The following is a 17,661-nucleotide window of genomic DNA, read 5'->3' on the forward strand; positions in this document are numbered from 1 at the left end:
ATGGTAGCAGCATAAAAGATGGCTGGCATGTATGTACAGTCTGCTACAGATATAGTCTTGTCTGTTGATCCATTGGTGGGAGACTGGAAGGAGGTTGGGATGCAACTGAACACAGAGATAATATATGTAGCTCTTGCTAATGTGATCCTGTCAGTGTCAACTCATAAAACATTTCTATGGCTGTTTTATAGTTGCCAACAGAAAAGGAGGTGGGAAAGGGGTTTGAAAGAGCAGTGTAGCAGTTTGGAACTGAAAGTGCATTCCATTCATAGTTTTTCAGAGATTGTAACTAGGTGACTGAAAATCTAATTGGAGAACATGATTGATGACTCTTGGGTATGGACATGTTTTGTTGGAGAATATGAATTATGATACACCCAGAGGGGTGGAGGAAAACCAGGGTCAAGGGTGACAGTGAATTATGTAACTCAGAGTCGGCTACACCCAGTCATGCCAATATGTTAACTCGCAATAAATCCTGTTTAGTTTTGGAAGTTTGGCTCGAGACTCATGATTTAATTGGGGTAACTGCCGGAATCCTGACAGTCAGATTGAGAGAGGCTTAAGGTAATCAAAGCTAGGATCTTGGACCACATCTCCTACTTATGAATTTAATTTTAATTCCAGGTATGAATTGTATCCAGCAATTCAGGGATGTTTGCAGGGAGAAAAAGCCAAGATGACAATTACAATAAGCACACATAAAAAAAATGGGCATAGCTTTGACTGCACCTTTGCAGATGTCATTTTGACCTTATCATTACACGGACACTTCTGTGGGATCTACAATTAAATATTGCCCTGTGAAATCTTTTCTTTCAGGTTTAAACAATGAACAGTCTTGACAATGTGACATTCTGAACTTTTTTTGCTGTTTACATCTCTTTCTACAGTGCCCTTTCCCCTGCTATTCTGCTTTCATTTCTCATTCAGGCATCCATCCTTTTGGTAAGACCTGCCAATGAATGTATTTATTTATCAGACTTTTATCTCACTTTTGTTACTTTTATAAGTCACTCAAAGCAGAGAATATACTTAAAACTCCTCCCTCCTCCTGTTTTTCCACAACAAAACCCTATAAATTGGATTGAGCTGAGAGAAAATATCTGGCCCAAAGTCATTTAACCACTTTCTTGGTTAAGGCATGAGTAGAACTCCAATCTCCTGGTTTCTAGGCCAGCAATATCCAAAATATCCAAAATCAGAAAGATAAGATTATTCATTTGTGCAGTTTAAGATGTATAAACATCAACTTCTAGAATTCTCCCACCAGCGATGCTTGTTGCAGAATTCTGAGAGTTGAAGTCCACATATCTTAAAACTGCCAAGGTGTGGAAATTAGACATTCTGTAAGTGATCTTCCAGTCATGTAATAAAAGTATCACTTTAATAAACTGTTCCCTTACTGCAGTTAACATCACCCTCTCTCCCATTTCATGTGCTCTTTAATAGTTTTTACAATTTTAATGATTGTTTTTATATGTGCTTATTGGTTTTCTTTTTAATTAAGTGCTGACTACTGCCCAGAGTCACTCTTTTTTAGATGGTGGCCATACAAATATGATAATTAATAATAAAAATATTATTATTATTATAGAAATGAAGCCCAGATCTTTTATGACATACAAATATTTCCAAATCCATAACATGAATTGGGATCTTTATATATTGTTGTAAATTATTATAATGTAATATATATTTCTAAGGAGCCATTCTTTGTAGCTTGATATTTTTTAGCCATGAAAAGAAACATCTTCATATATATTAACCTTCTGAGCTTTGTAGTTGGAAAAGGGCTTGGATGTTTCTGTGATCATTATCCATGGAGTGCTTGGTCCAGCTGTTCAAAAACGTGCAATTATGGAACACAAAGCCGAATCAGGTTGGTACAACTACAAGAAGATTTCTTTTCCCTGTAAAAACAGGAGCCATAATTTCCACTTGATTAAGACATTTTAAACATGTATTTTAAGGATATTATAGACAAGCATATACATGTTCTTATTTTCCCATGATAACCAAGGGAAGAGGAAGTAGGAGGAAATGTTGGAAGATATTGAAAAGTGTTACAACATCTAAAGGGCATGGGGTGGGTGGGTTTCCAACCCTTTCTCTAAAGCACTTAAAGTAGGACAAGATGCAATGGATGGAAACTAATCAAGAAGAGAACCAACCTAGAAAAAGGGGGGGATCCTGACAGAACAGGAAATTAATCAGTGGAACAGCTTGCCTCTAGAAATTGTGGGTACTCCATCAGTGGAGGTTTTTAAAAAGAGATTAGACAATCATTTGTCTGAGATGGTATAGGGCAAGGGTCTTCAAACTTGGCAAGTTTAAGACTTGTGGACTTCAACTCCCAGAATTCCTGAGCTAACATGACTGGAGGAGGAATTCTGGGAGTTGAAGTCCACAAGTCTTAAAGCTATGAAGTTTGAAGACCCCTGGATAGGAACTTCTGTTTGAGCAGATGTTGGATGAAAGACCTCCAAGGTCCCTTCCAACTGGTATTCTACACTGCTCAAAAAAATAAAGGGAACGCTTAAACAATGCAATGTAATTCCAAGTCAATCACACTTCTGTGAAATCAAACTGTCCACTTAGGTAGCAACACTGATTGACAATCAATTTCACATGCTGTTGTGCAAATGGAATAGACAACAGGTGGAAAGCATAGGCTGTTAGCAAGACATCCCCAACAAAGGAGTGGTTCTGCAGATGGTGACCACAGACCTCTTCTCAGTTCCCATGCTTTCTGGCTGATGGTTGGGTCACTTTTGAATGCTGGCAGTGCTTTCACTCTAGTGGGAGCATGAGACAGAGTCTACAACCCACACAAGTGGCTCAGGTAGTGCAGCTCATCCAGGATGGCACATCAATGCAAGCTGTGGCAAGAAGGTTTGCTGTGTCCGTCAGCGTAGTGTCCAGAGCATGGAGGTGCTACCAGGAGACAGGCCAGTACATCAGGATATGTGGAGGAGGCCATAGGAGGACAACAACCCAGCATTAGGACCGCTACCTCCGCCTTTGTGCAAGGAGGGACAGGAGGAGCACTGCCAGAGCCTGCAAAATGACCTCCAGCAGGCCACAAATGTGCATGTGGCTGCTCAAACGGTCAGAAACAGACTCCATAGGGTGGTATGAGGGCCTGACGTCCACAGTTGGGGGTTGTGCTGACAACCCAACACCGTGCAGGACATTTGGCATTTGCCAGAGAACATCAAGATTGGCAAATTTGCCACTGGCGCCCTGTGCTCTTCACAGATGAAAGCAGGTTCACACTGAGCACATGTGACAGACATGACAGAGTCTGGAGATGCCGTGGAGAACGTTCTACTGCCTGCAACATCCTCCAGCATGACCGGTTTGGCAGTGGGTCAGTAATAGTGTGGGGTGGCATTTCTTTAGGGGGCTGCACAGCCCTCCATGTGCTCGCCAGAAGTAGCCTGATTGCCATTAGGTACCAAGATGAGATCCTCAGACCCCTTGTGAGACCATATGCTGGTGCGGTTGGCCCTAGGTTCCTCCTAATGCAAGACAATGCTAGACTTCATGTGGCTGGAGTGTGTCAGCAGTTCCTGCAAGACGAAGGCATTGATGCTATGGACTGGCCCTCCCGTTCCCTAGACCTGAATCCAATTGAGCACATCTGGGACATCATGTCTCGCTCCATCCATCAACACCACGTTGCACTACAGACTGTCCAGATGTTGGGGGATGCTTTAGTCCAGGTGTGGGAGGAGATCCCTCAGGAGACCATCTGCCACCACATCAGGAGCATGCCCAGGCATTGTAGGGAGGTCATACAGCAGGGGTGGGCAAACTACGGCCCGCGGGCCACATCCAGCCCGTTGGTCTGTCCAATCTGGCCCGCCCTGAAAAAAAATGCTGGGCGTGGCATATTGCCCTATGCCACGTGGCCCCCAAAGCTGCAAAACAGTGTGGAGCGCTCTCGGGATAGGAAAGAAAAGAACTTTGCAAAGGCCTCGGCTGGGAGTTCGAAATCACCTTCGAGTGCGACCTCTCCGAAGGTGAGTCCCGCCGATCCCCCTTTTTTCCGGGGCTTCCAGGCTTAAACTTTGCAAAGGCAAAGTTTGCAGGCTGGAGCGTCTTCCTGCCGAGGAGCGGGAAGGGTTCTGTCCGGCGGGTGGGCGGGCTGCTTAAACTTTGCTCGGGCGGCACTTTAAAAGCCTGCTCCCAGCACCCGAGCAACTTCCCAGCAACTTTCGGCTTCCTTTTTCCTTGCGGGCGCTCGCGCCTGGCCCTGAGCTGCGTGGTGGAGGGGAAACCCGGAGCGCCGCCGGGTCGCCTCCTCCAAGCAGCCCGCCTACTGGGCGGAACCCTTCCCGCTCCTCGGCGGGAAGACGCTCCCGCCTGCAAACTTTGCCTGTGCAAAGTTTAAGCCTGGAAGCCCGAAACCCGAGCAACTTCCCAGCAACTTGCGGCTTCCTTTTTCCTCGCGGGCACTCACGCCTGGCCCCAAGCCACGCAGCGGAGGGGAAGCCCGGCGGACGGGTGGGCGGGCTGCTTGGAGGAGCTCCGGGCTTCCCGGAGTTAAAGGAAGCCGAAAGTTGCTGGGAAGTTGTTCGGGTTTCCGGGCTTCCAGGCTTAAACTTTGCAAAGGCAAAGTTTGCAGGCTGGAGCGTCTTCCCGCCGAGGAGCAGGAAGGGTTCCGCCGGCGGGCGGGCTGCTTAAACTTTGCTTGGGCGGCACTTTAAAGCCTGCTCCCAGCACCCGAGCAACTTCCCAGCAACTTTCGGCTTCCTTTTAACTCGCGGGCGCCGCGCCTGGCCCCGAGCCGCGTGGCAGAGGGAAGCCCGGCGGGCGGGCTGCTTGGAGGAGGTGACCGGCGGTGCTCCGGCAGCAGCAACAGGCAGTTCCACCCGGGCTCCGCTCAGGTGTCCAGCTGGGGCTGTCAGGAGTTGCTACCATCGGTGCAGCTCGCGCGGCTCCAGTCCGCGTTGCCTTGGGAAGGAAAAGGCAAAACCAGGAGCTGCTGAGCCTGAGCCTCTGGTGCCGCTGCTCCGTTGCAAAGCACCGCTGCGGCTCTTCCTTTTTGCCTTTCCTTCCCGAGGCAAGCGGGACTGGAGCCGCGCGGAGCCGCGCCGGTGGTAGCAACTCCTGACTCAGGGGGCCTCCGAGGGGAGGGGAAGGAGGAGAAGAGGGGGAAGGGGGCGATTCCCCAAAAATCTTGTGCTGACCCGGCCCGTCTGTCAAATTTTAAAAGTCAATGCGGCCCCCAAGCCAAAAAGTTTGCCCACCCTGTCATACAGGCACGTGGAGTCCACACACACTACTGAGCCTCATTTTGACTTGTTTTAAGGACATTACATCAAAGTTGGATCAGCCTGTAGTGTTTTTTCCCACTTTAATTTTGAGTGTAACTCCAAATCCAGACCTCCATGGGTTGCTAAATTTGATTTCCATTGATAATTTTTGCGTGATTTTGTTGTCAGCACATTCAACTATGTAATGAACAAAGTATTTAATAAGAATATGTCATTCATTCAGATTTAGGATGTGTTTATTTGTGTTCCCTTTATTTTATTTTTTGAGCAGTGTATTTTGTTAAACTTAAGGAAAGGCTTATATTAATCAAAACTGAAGCCAATGCTTGGTTTGTGATCTTCCAAACTCACTTTTCTGCCTCTCTTGTTTTTGAGAGTGCAGTAGGAATAGGTTGGATGAAGCTCTTTGTGTGATAAGATTCTTCTCTGGTTTGGGATCCGTCCTCGCAACAAAGAGCTTTAGAAATATATGTGGCTATTTGCCATGCCTGCTAAATCCATAGCTAACCTTTGTGATGCTTGCTAAATGCATAAATAATAAGATGACTAGATGGAGTACATCTGCAGCATGGACAAAAGTAGCCCGTAGGAATACAGGTCTTTCATCTTCATCTTCTTGTCATAAGATTCGGGATTAATGTACAATATCTTCATCTTGCAGGGCAATAGTGCGAGATGATTATTATAATAAGAATTTTTGTGACCAACTGTGCCAATGGGTTGAATCTCGGGCTTGTAGCCAGCAAGCATGTCCAATCAACTGCCAACTCGGTGACTGGGAAGAGTGGTCAGAATGTGACCCATGTGTTAAAAAACAGGTAATTTGACCACGAGATGTATGAGAAACAATGCAGTTGCCTCTGTTTTCAGCATGCATGATGCATAAAATGTTTCAAGCCTTCTGAAATATGGATGCAGAGGAATAATAGTTTTTTTTTTAAAGAAAAGGTACATGGAAAGATATACCTTTGTATGACCCGCTAGCAAAAATAAAGTCTCCTGCAGCTGAAATTTTAGATGAGGTATTAAGAAAATTTGTTTTCTTGTTTCCTCCCCATCCACGGATTTCGCTTTTTAGTTCCGTGTCAGGCCTCTGCTACAACCATCTCAGTTTGGAGGTCAGACTTCTTGTGGGCAGATGGTGGATGACCGGCCCTGTTTTCCAGAAAAATTATGTAACATAGAGGAAGTGAACTGTGCAAATAAGTTTCAGTGTGATAACGGTAATCCCTGTTTTATTATCTTTATGGTCAACTACAATAAACATTCAATTTAACCAGGGGAGCCTGAGGGGAAGAAGTAAAAAGTTAAAAAAAGTTAAAAAAAAAACAAGATGGTGGTCTCAACCATGCAGTTGAAACTCCACCCCCTTTTACCTGTGGAAGGGATTGTGTTGTTATGGCCACCACTATCTTGGCTCTTCTGGATTTAACAGATTTTGGTTATCTGATTTAAGACATGTTAGACAAATATGAAAATATGTATCTTGCATAAAATATACATTCATAAAATATGCAAAATCCCATTCCCATTTCACACAAACCTAAAATATGTAAAATGAATAAAATAAATATGCATAACATCCCATCCATTTTTAAGGGAAATTATTCTTTAACAGGAATCACTTTCCCTGTATTGGTCCATTAAAACAAAGGATTCCTGTTTATCATTATTTTAATTCTGAACTTGAAACTAATAAAAGTATGACTCCAACCTCATGACTTGTCAATATAAAATTCCACTTAGGTGTTATTAAAAAAACATGTTTTCCCCAAGCAACCCGAATGACTCATTTGCCATCTTGTCCTTTCTGTGCTCATTTAGATTTAGATTTTATTTTTTTTATCACCTTTATTATTTCTTAAGGCAATAAACAAATCTAATATTCCTTCCTCCTGCTATTTTCCTCACAATAACAACCCCATGTAATTGAGCTGGGAGAGACCAACTGGTCCAAAGTTACCCAGCCAACTTTCATGCATAATCTTCTAGCCTGGTGCTGTAACCACTACAGCAAACTGGCTTTTTCCCCATTTAACCAGGGCAGTGGTGTTTCCTAATAATGTTTTCATGCTCCCCTTTACCTGTTTTCCAAAGCCAGCAGTTTTTGAATTCCAGTTTTGGGGAGATTATGAGATTGTGAGTTATGGCTACCATATCTGAGTTCCAAAACCCCTGTCATCCACTAGACAGCACCAAAGAGCCAATGTTTTCTGCCTCTTTGCTGCCATCTAGTGGTCTCCTGACCTAGCTAAGGCAATGCTACCTTAAGATTAAGGTGGGGAACTCACCATACCTGTCTACTCTAAGCAATGCCATAAAGTCAATGTTAAATTCTGTGTCTGAAACTGACAAAGCCACCTTGATTTTTCCAAAACAGGACGCTGTGTTGCCAGAAAGCTAAAATGTAATGGAGAAAATGACTGTGGAGACAATTCAGATGAACAAAATTGTCGGAAAATAACGCTTGTCTGCCAGTCAAGACTGGAAAGCATACCCAGTGTGCAACTCATGGGCCTTGGGTAATGTACACAAAGAGCTCTTCTTCATTATTGAAACAATGACATCTAGTAGTCCTTGAACTAGCAGAAAACGGTCCCACACATACATGTTTCTTCCATCGTTCATCCTTATATAACTATATTGTTAGAGGTGATGCTTTTATTTAAAGGGTTAATGGCATATTATGGAGTGATGGATTCCCTGTGTTTGGTTCACTGGCAGCCTGTGCAGACGGCAGCAGAATTGGACAGTGGGGAAAAACGGGGATCAGTCAGGCAGTCTGGAGAGGACTCGGACGAGGGTCCTGCATCCAATGCAAAGATGAGGCCAGGACTATCTGGGAGTGGGGTGCTACCTCTGGAGCCCCCAGAGTCTGGCAGCATGAGGCAGAGGACCCAGGGGTGCCTGTTCCCAGTGCACATGTGCGCAGAGCTGCTAGAAGGCAAGAGCAGCTGAAACAAAAGGGGTGACTTGGGAGTAAGACTGGGAGGTGATTGCCCCTCCCATAAGAGCTAAAGGACAGACAAAGATGATGAAACCTTTGCAGGAAGCAAAGTCGTTCGTTCAGTTCAGATTCATTCTTCAGGCTCTTTGTACTTAGGTTGGTTTTTGCTCTAGTTCATTTGACACTTCTGTTATTGGCAGCACTTCACAGGAAAGAAAGGTGGGTGCTTATCTCAAGGGACTGTTTGAGATTCATTACTGGCTGGGAATGAAAATAATTCCCAGCATTGCAATAAAACAAGACTTGTTTTTAAAATAAGTGTGTGCGTAATTACGGTCTCAGAAGCCTTGGTCAGAACACCCTGAATAAACGAATTCTTGCCTGTATCATCAATAAAGTGGTAAGAACAAGGGAACTAGTATCACTAGTCAAGGTGGTGGCTGTGATTATGACTGATGCACATCAAAAGAGGCACTGGTTGCTTGGTTGCAGCCATCATCTTGACTTTCTCAGTCCCTCCAGAATGTTCTCTTGCATGCCAGTCTGAACTTTGTAGCTCCAAATAAACGTAAATACTACCGGCAGAAGAGTTTCAGAATACCGGCTTTCTATTCATTTTAATAAATTACAATGCATTTTGTAAAATTTGAAAGGATAGGTAGCCTGATGTCCTCTATGGGAGCTGTCTGGGGGCATATGTGGGCTTATTTATTTGTTTGTTTATCCATCCAATTGATATGGCTGCCTGTCTCAACTATTGACCCTGGGTGGTGAACTGAATTAAAATAACAATAGCACTTAGACTTATATTCCGCTTTACAGTGCTTTATAGCCCTCTCTAAGCAGTTTACAGAGTCAGCATATTGCCCCCAACAATCTGGGTCCTCATTTTACCCACCTCAGAAGGGCGGAAGGCTGAGTCAACCTTGAGCCTGGTGGGATTCGATCTGCCAAATTGCAGGCAGCTGGCTGTCAGCAGAAGTAGTTTGCAGTACTGCACTCTAACCACTGCGCCACTGAGGTTCTTTATAAAATAAAAAATAATTACAAACATTACAAAAATTAAAGTGCAAAGCAGCTGAACAAAATAAAACCCAAATCAGTAATACAGCCAAGAAGCAGTGGCCCTACACACACTCAGAGGTCATGGGCCAGGCACAGAACTACATTTTTAGGGCTTTACAAAAGGCCATCAAATCAGGATCATTGTGATCTCTGGAGGGAGAACGTTCTTCAAGGTGGATGCTACAACAGAAAAGGCACATCTTCTAGGACCTGCCAATGACTATTCCTTGTCTGATGGGACTCAGAGCATGCCCAGGCTGTCTGACTGGATCAGATGGGTAGAAACAACTGAGGAAAGAAGGTTCCTCAGATAACTAGTCTAAAGGCATGAAGAACTTTAAAGATGAGAACCAGCACCTTCAATTGCACCAAAAAGAACGTGTCAGAACGTGTTTGCAGCATGGCTAACCTTATGAGATTTATTAATTTATTTTTTTTTTTTTTTTTTTTTTTTTTTAATTATTTATAAAATAAAAAAAAAATTTAATATTTATTAAAATATAAAATAAATAAAATAAATATAAAAAAAAAAAAAAAAAAAAAAAAAAAAAAAAACCAAACCCCCCCCCCCCTTTTTCCCTCCCCCCCCCCCCCCTTCCCCCCACCCAGCGAAAAGGTTAAAAACTCTTTAAATTTTTTTTTTTTTGGTAAAAACCCTTCTCTTCCCTTTCCCCCCCCCCCCCCCCCTTTTACTCATCCTTCCCTTCCCCCCCCCCTTCCTTTTCTTTTTTTTTTTTTTTTTTTTTTTTTTTTTTTTTTCGTTTTTTTTTTCTCAACCTTATAATTCCCTTTCAATCTTTCTTCTTCTCTTTTTTTCTTCCCCCTCCCCCCAACCTCCACCCCCCCCCCCCCACAACCCAAGAGCAAAACACAGCATACAGAGACTTAGACAGTTAACAATGGTTTATATACAACAGTTACTGTATATACAGAAATATAAGTGGTAGGCAAATATCTTACAAGCAAACCAACTTCTTCTTAACTCTACACACTGAGAACTCTGCAATGAATACCAGACACAAACAGACACCATCTAAACACCTTCTAAAATAGCTGCCTTATACAAATACCTCTTAAAGGAGTAAAACTTCTGTGGACCTACTCTTAGTCTTAAAAGAGCAATTCCCATGCTATGCTGATTCATCCTTATTTTATCAGCCAGACTTACAGCAGCTGGAAGCAATTACTGATAGTCAGTTCTTAAATCTTAATACCTTAACAGAATGCTGACAATCAATGCAGTTCATGGAGTTTTGATGTTATATGCACCTTGTATTATTATCCATGCCCCCACATTCTGCCCAATTGAAATTTTGGAAAGCATTTCAAGGGCAGTCTCACATAGGGCACATTGCAGTAAGACAGATGAGAAGTCAGAATTGTTTATCATTGATCTGACCATCTTTCTTTTATTACCATGATGATTCTAGGTATCATATCCTGGCTGGAGAAACCCGTGGAGAAATCCTTGATTATTCATTCAATAATGGTAGCTGTGTGGTGCTGAAAAGTGAAAACCAAAGAACTAGATATCGTCTACCTGCTAATCTCTACAACATCAGTTTTGAGGTGATTTTAAAATTTTCAATAAGACTGGGCACTGTATTAGTCATGGAACAATTTCAGTCTATACTCATCAACTTTTCTCCTATGGAAGTTTATCTTTCCATTTAGCTACCCACCTAAGAAATGGAAGACGTATTAAGAGCCTTCCAAAAGAGCAGGATGTGGACCAGTCTAACCATGGGAGGAATGATGTCACAAAGGCTCTCCTCCTTTGTTCTTGGAACAGAAGAGTCCTATCGAATAACAGTCCTTGGTAGACTGTAACATTCCTCTCCTCATGGGAATGTTCATTTTTATTGTATTAAAGCAGTAAAGAAGAACCTAGTTAACATTGAGCAGATCAGTCAGGTGCTTAGTGGGACTATCACTAGTATCTCAGTATGCAGATGAAGAGACTGAGGCATGGAGAAAAATAGCTAGCCCAACACATTTTTGTCCCAATGGCACAAACACCATTCCTCACCTAGTTCATGACTCAACCTTCACTCTTACATGCTTACTTGCAATGTTGCAACACAGGTTAAAATGAGTCAGAGATTGCAACCATAACAGGTGGTTTGTTGTTTGCAGTTGTCCCCACTTTGAATACCCAAGCCAGGCTTTCAAATGCGCTTGTTGCTGAAGCAAACGGGATCCCAATAGGATTTCTTAATGCATGGACTTATAAACTCTTGGCTCAGTCTCGAAGTCTCTCCCAGCATTCATATATGAAACTGTAGACATTTTTGCATATATACATTTTTTCCAAGCATTTTTTTTTTAAAAAAACTAAAATTTTCATTTTTGATGGATTTTCATTCTGCTGCCTCCCTTCCCAAAGCACCTCTGTAATTACACAAATCTCTATTTAGGTGAAAACTCAAGAAGATGACGTGATAACAAGGTCCTACACCAGCTTAACATCCTTGGTCCGTTCTCATGATAAAACCTCCTCTTCTAGGCATGTTTCGGGGGGTACTAGTGGAATCCCTTATTTCTGGGGGTCAATATCAACCACAACATCAACCTCATCTTATCAGTTCAAGCAAGCCATTAAAGCATCCCAAAAAATGGTAAGAATCTGTATCCTTGGAAGTCAGCTCCTTCTATATTACAGGTAGTCCTCACTCAGTGACCACAATTGGGATTGGCAGCTCAGTCATTAAGCACAGCTAAGTGAAACCACAACAGTGTTTACGGTATGATTTCAGCTTTCCTTTCCTTTAAAAACCTGTTGTAAATGTGAGGACTAGACATTTTTCATCTCTGTTGTAACTATGAATGAAGGTAAATGAGGCAGTTGCTAATCAAAGACAACTAGCATTGCAGGGGTCCCCCAACCCCTGGGCTGCAACCCACTACCAGGCCATGGTCCATTCGGAACCAGGCTGCGTGAGTGCCTGGCTGGTTCCTCTCACTCACCCACCCACCGGACTGCCAAGCTGTAAAGGCTGGGGGCCACTGTTGTATAATCTTTTATTGCTACTATGATGTTCTGCTATAATCACTTGGAAGCAGTGATATTTGGGCAGATGATTGGTGTCAAAATTGGCAAGATGGCAGACAGAGCATTGCAATATACAAAGGAATGCAATGTTTGATCTACCATCTTGAAACCTCAGCTCTCTCAGCAGGTGCCATTGCCTGGAAGAGAATTAAAATGAATATTTAGCACAAATCTTTTGACCATTTCATCCTCAAAATTGCAGTAAAGACCTCTGAATGTTGATTTAGTTCCCTGTTGCAGTTTCAGCTGATTCAGCTGCTTTTCTTTTCTTTTTTAAAATGTAGCCAGCACCAGTTTAAGTTTCCTCCAATACAAACATAGCTTTGTATGCACACATCCTTATTTTGCTTAAAATTTAAGGCCCCATTTAATGACGGTGCACACAACTTGGTCCTTTCTATTGTGAAATTATTTACAATAGCTAATTAATTGTATGCTATTAAGTCATTTTTGACTCCTAGTGTCCACAGATAAAGATTTTTTTCCATGATAATGTGGCCCTAACCTGGTATTTCAGGTCTTCCACTGGGCTTCTCAATGTATTTATTCTCAACTCTCAGCAACAGCCATGTTTAGCTGGTTTCTTTGCAGTGGTGGTTCAGCAACACTTGGTGAGCCATAGGTTTTTCATTCACTTTTCCCTTATATTGTGGATGTCAACATTCCAAGTAATGCACCCATAGAAACCAGAACTCTGAGGCAGGCAGATTCCTCAAAGAACAGGTTTATTGGATACATCATATTGGCACAACTGGTGAAAGCCGACTCTAAAGTTCCCGCAGCTTTCCTCAAGTCACTGGTCACGCTGTCCAATCCAGGTGCTGGCTGGTTGCTTGGTTACTTCACTCCTCCTCTGGCCAGCCACCAGTGAGAATGTCCTTGGTTCCCACAGGAACCATTGTAGCCATTGTTTTGGCTACAAAACTGTGTCTAACTATTTTCCCCCTCCCTCTGTTTGTGTGGCAACCCTGAAGCCGTCAAGATGGCCTCAGCCAGGTTCACTCCAGGGTTGACAGTGGACACAGAGCCTGAATTCTGCTGGCTATCAGAAATCTGCAAATGTCACCCCTTGATCTCCATTCTCAGTTTACCTCAGATTACCCACTGCTACCAGTTCCACTGTTTACAATACATGTTCTCAAAACAGAGGTTAGGGGAGAAAGAGGAGAGTGCAGGTTTGACTCTAGGTTTTTGGAATCTCCTTGCCTGGAGCACTACTGTCCCTTTTCTTTCTCCTGGACCTCATCTGCATCAATGCTTAAAATGGAACCAGAGGAGGGAAGAGAAATGAACAGAAAGAGATCAACAATGGGCCTCTCCTTAGATGAGACTCTTGACAGGTGTCCAGACCATAGAGGAATTAATTTCTTTAGCAGATGCTAAAATGGATTGCACAGGTAGTCATAAACTTACGACCACAATTGAGCCCAACATTTCTGTGGTTAAGTGAGACATTTGTTAAGTCAGTTTTGTCCCATTTTACAACCTTTTTACCCCAGTTGTTAAGTGAATTGCTGCAGTTGATAAGTTAGTAACCCGGCTGTTAAGTGAAGCTGGCTTTCCCATTGATTTTGCTTGTGAAAAGTTTGCAAAAAGGTGACCTTGGAACACAGCAATGGTCATAAGTATGATCAATTGCCAAACATCTAAATTTTCATGACATGATTATGGGGATGCTACAAACAGTCACAAATCAATTTTTTCAGTACTGTTGTAACTTTGAATGGTCACTAAATAAATTGTTGTTAGTCGAGGACTACCTGCATTTATTTATGTAATTTATTTATATAATATATATGGCCACCTATCTCATACAAATTGCTCTGAATTACATAAGGTAAAGGTAAAGGTAACGGTTCCCCTTGCACATACATGCTAGTCGTTTCTGGCTCTAGGGGGCGGTGCTCATCTCTGTTACAAAGCCGAAGAGCCAGCGCTGTCCGAAGACGTCTCCATGGTCATGTGGCCGGCATGACTAAACACCGAAGGCGCACAGAATGCTGTTACCTTCCCACCAAAGGGATCCCTATTTTTCTACTTGCACTTTTTTTTTACATGCTTTCGAATTACATACAAGCAGAGGTGGTAGCCAGCAGGTTCTGACCAATTCCAGAGAACCGGTAGTGGAAATTTTGAGTAGTTCAGAGAACCAGCAAATACCACCTCTGACTGGAGATTTTACAGTATCCTTCCCCTGCCACGCCCACCAAGCCACGCCCACAGAACCAATAGTAAAAAAAAATTGAATCCCACCACTGCATACAAGGCTTAAAAACCTGAAAAGGTCACTGACCAAAAAAGCACGAGAGACAATAACAATCTGCCTCTATTTTGTTATGTTTCCTAAGTCTTCCAATTATATTAGGATCCATAAGGTGTTTGCAGTTTCAAATTTCACGGTGAAGGAGCAAGATCTGCAGCTCTCTGCGGTGTTCTTAAGGTCTCTCAACAATCTGCCTCTGGAGTACAACTATGCCTTATACAGCCGGATTTTTGATGACTTTGGGACACATTATTACACCTCTGGTTTATTGGGAGCCAAATATGACCTTCTGTACCAGTTTAGTGAGGAAGAAATAAAAAATTCAGGTATGTGGTCCATATGATATATATTGACTGTTTCCTAGTATGATTTGATTGGTTATTGTACCCTATGACTATTATTAAGTGTTGTACCTTATGATTCTTGACTCTTGACAAATGTATCTTTTCTTTTATGTACTGAGAGCATTTACTCCAAGACAAATTCTTTGTGTGCCCAATCAATTTATCTCTGTTTCTAGAGAACTAACTAAGCTAAACTAAACTAACAAACTAAAAGACTCAAGGTCTATCCCAGCCCTGAAAGAACCTAATGGTAAAGACTGCAATGATGACACCATTAAAGCCAACCTCTTTTTATATATATATATAAATTTTATTTGAGTTTTCACAAAGAGAAAAAAAATACAAATAAAACATCTTTTTTTGAAAGGAGCATAATCCCGGGTTACATTTCTTCGTACAGACACAAATTCAGGTTCATGCTCATTTTTATATTCTATTCCATATCTTATTACTATTTTACATTTTCTGCATAGCTTCTCCCCTCTTTTAATTTTCTCAATTTTATTTTAATTATCTCATCTCAATTCAAATCATTGTATTTATATTTTTTGTCTGTCCTGTTTCAATTATCTATTATCTTTTCTCATTAAACAAAATTTCTCCTGTAGTTACTGATTGGAGCATGACGCCTTTATATCTTTTCCCTAAAGTTGTAACATTCAATATAATACATAACTTCCATTCGGATTCTGCTTGGTACATTCTTAAAATACACACTGTATTCTTAAAAAAAGAAAAAAATTATAAATGTATATAATTAAAACAACATTCCATTCCAAGTCAATTCTATCATTAATATTAATATTCCTTTCCTAATTCAATTTTCTCATTTATTTTATTTCACTTATTTTATTCACAAACATTTCACTAAATTACACTAACTATTTTATCCTTCATTTTAATCATACGTTGTTTCCAATTTTCTAAAGTTATTTCTATTACTAATATAACAATACAATCTTATGTATCTTTACAGAATCCCTTTTTCAGTTAGATTTTCACCCATTATCTCTAAATAGGTCCTGTTTCTCTATATCTTGCTCCGGTCCTTTGTAACTTATTTTCCTTTCCTTCTTCCCTCTCTTCTTCTCTCTCCCCTTTTTACCCCCTTGTCTCTCTACCTCTATTTCTCTCTTCTATATTCCCCTTTTCTGTTGCTTTCCAGTATTATACTTATTTTTCGAATTATTTTTCTTTTCTTTGGTTGTTTTTTTAAGTCTTAAATTCTCCATTCTCTCTCCCTCATTTCCTTTTTCTTCCCCATATAAAATTGCTTATTCATTAAATATGGCTTCTTCTTTGTCCCAGTCTTCTTGTTTTGCAGTTGTTTCTTGTTGTTTCTCATAGTTCCAAATCTCCATTTCTAAGAATTGAAAAATGAAGCCAAAAGAACCCTTCCCTTCTTGTGCATCTTCTTTGTACTTTTTAAGTTCCATTTTAAATTCATCCAGAAGTGGTGCCATTGTATAAATTTTTAAACAACCACCCGATTGATTTTAGTCATAAAAATATAATAACCAAAAATCCAAAGGTCACCAAATAATCCAAGCTGTTTCTTTTTGCTCTTTTTTTTTCCACTTTGTCTTCCTGGGGTTACTATTTAGTTGCAAAGTTTCAGTTAAAATGTATCTTTTAGAAGTCTTGTTGAAGTTTTAGTTTAGATTCTTTTTAATTCCAGGCAGTCTCCTCCCTCTTCCAGATCCTGCCCTTATTCTTTTTCTCTTCCTTCCTGCTTATGAAAAAGAAAATTCTTAATGTCCAGAAATCTTTATTATCCCTTTGGCATTTTGTTTTATTTTCAGCTTAATTGCCTATTGATGTCAAAGCGGATTTTTCCGATTTCTTATTTAAGTCTCTTAGTTGTCAGTATAGGGAAGGAGGGAGAAGGGGGGAAAAAAGCCAAACCTTTCCCTTTTCACTTTCCTTCGCTGCTTCCGACTCTTCTTTGCGAGTAATGTTATTTTTTCATTAAAGCCAACCTCTTTAACACATTCTTTGGCTCAGTATTTGTAAACAGCAATGGATTATGCCCAATATTTCCTAGTCAAACCACAGACAACTACAATGATCTGATACATATCGATTTTACAGAAGACAATGTTGAAAAAGCACTACACAATCTAAAACCATCTGTATCTTTTGGACCAGACAGAATATGTGCCTACTTCTTAAAAAAGCTGCCATAGCCGAACCTCTAAGCATAATCTTTGAAAAATCTTTCAGGACCAGCTCCTTGCCAAACCTATGGTCACAAGCCACGGTCATCCCCATCTTCAAAAAGGGAGACCCCAGCTTAGTTGAAAATTACAGACCAATCTCCTTATGCTGCGTCACCTGTAAAGTCATGGAATCAATTATTAACCAATCCATTATCCTCCACTTAGAGACAAACAACCTACTCTCTAATAAACAATTTGGTTTCAGAAAAAAACTATCATGTAATCTGCAACTCTTACACTGCAAAAACGTATGAACTACACAACTTGATCAGGGCAAAGCAATTGACGCAATTTACATAGACTTCCGTAAAGCCTTTGATTCAGTGGTACACGACAAACTACTCCTAAAATTAAAATCTTATGGTATCTCTGGACACCTGCTTAACTGGATAGAAGCATTCCTGTCAAACAGGCAACAAATGGTCAAAATTGGGAGCGTCCTATCAAATTCTGTACCTGTCAATAGTGGTGTCCCCCAAGGCAGTG

The 17,661-nt window shown here is 41.4% G+C and overlaps 1 protein-coding gene across 2 annotated transcripts in view; it reads left to right on the forward strand.

Moving 5' to 3' along the window:
- LOC113411400 (complement component C6-like) overlaps positions 1–17,661 on the forward strand; it is a 38,012-nt gene that overhangs the window by 2,898 nt on the left and 17,453 nt on the right. Inside the window, exons 2-9 of one of the 2 annotated variants that reach the window (XM_087958483.1) lie at positions 894–948; positions 1,723–1,882; positions 5,947–6,103; positions 6,364–6,508; positions 7,666–7,807; positions 10,728–10,866; positions 11,715–11,915; positions 14,698–14,938. In XM_087958483.1, coding sequence (XP_087814609.1) covers positions 1,740–1,882; positions 5,947–6,103; positions 6,364–6,508; positions 7,666–7,807; positions 10,728–10,866; positions 11,715–11,915; positions 14,698–14,938 — 1,168 coding nt within the window. In that variant the 5' untranslated portion in view covers positions 894–948; positions 1,723–1,739. The remainder of the gene's footprint in view (positions 1–893; positions 949–1,722; positions 1,883–5,946; positions 6,104–6,363; positions 6,509–7,665; positions 7,808–10,727; positions 10,867–11,714; positions 11,916–14,697; positions 14,939–17,661) is intronic. The other variant, XM_026666447.2, reaches the window with a different exon arrangement.

The sequence above is a fragment of the Notechis scutatus genome, chromosome 2, assembly GCF_049901735.1.
Source record: "Notechis scutatus isolate UNSWTSFEM ecotype Mainland chromosome 2, rNotScu1.2, whole genome shotgun sequence".
In the NCBI taxonomy this organism is placed as follows: domain Eukaryota; kingdom Metazoa; phylum Chordata; class Lepidosauria; order Squamata; family Elapidae; genus Notechis; species Notechis scutatus.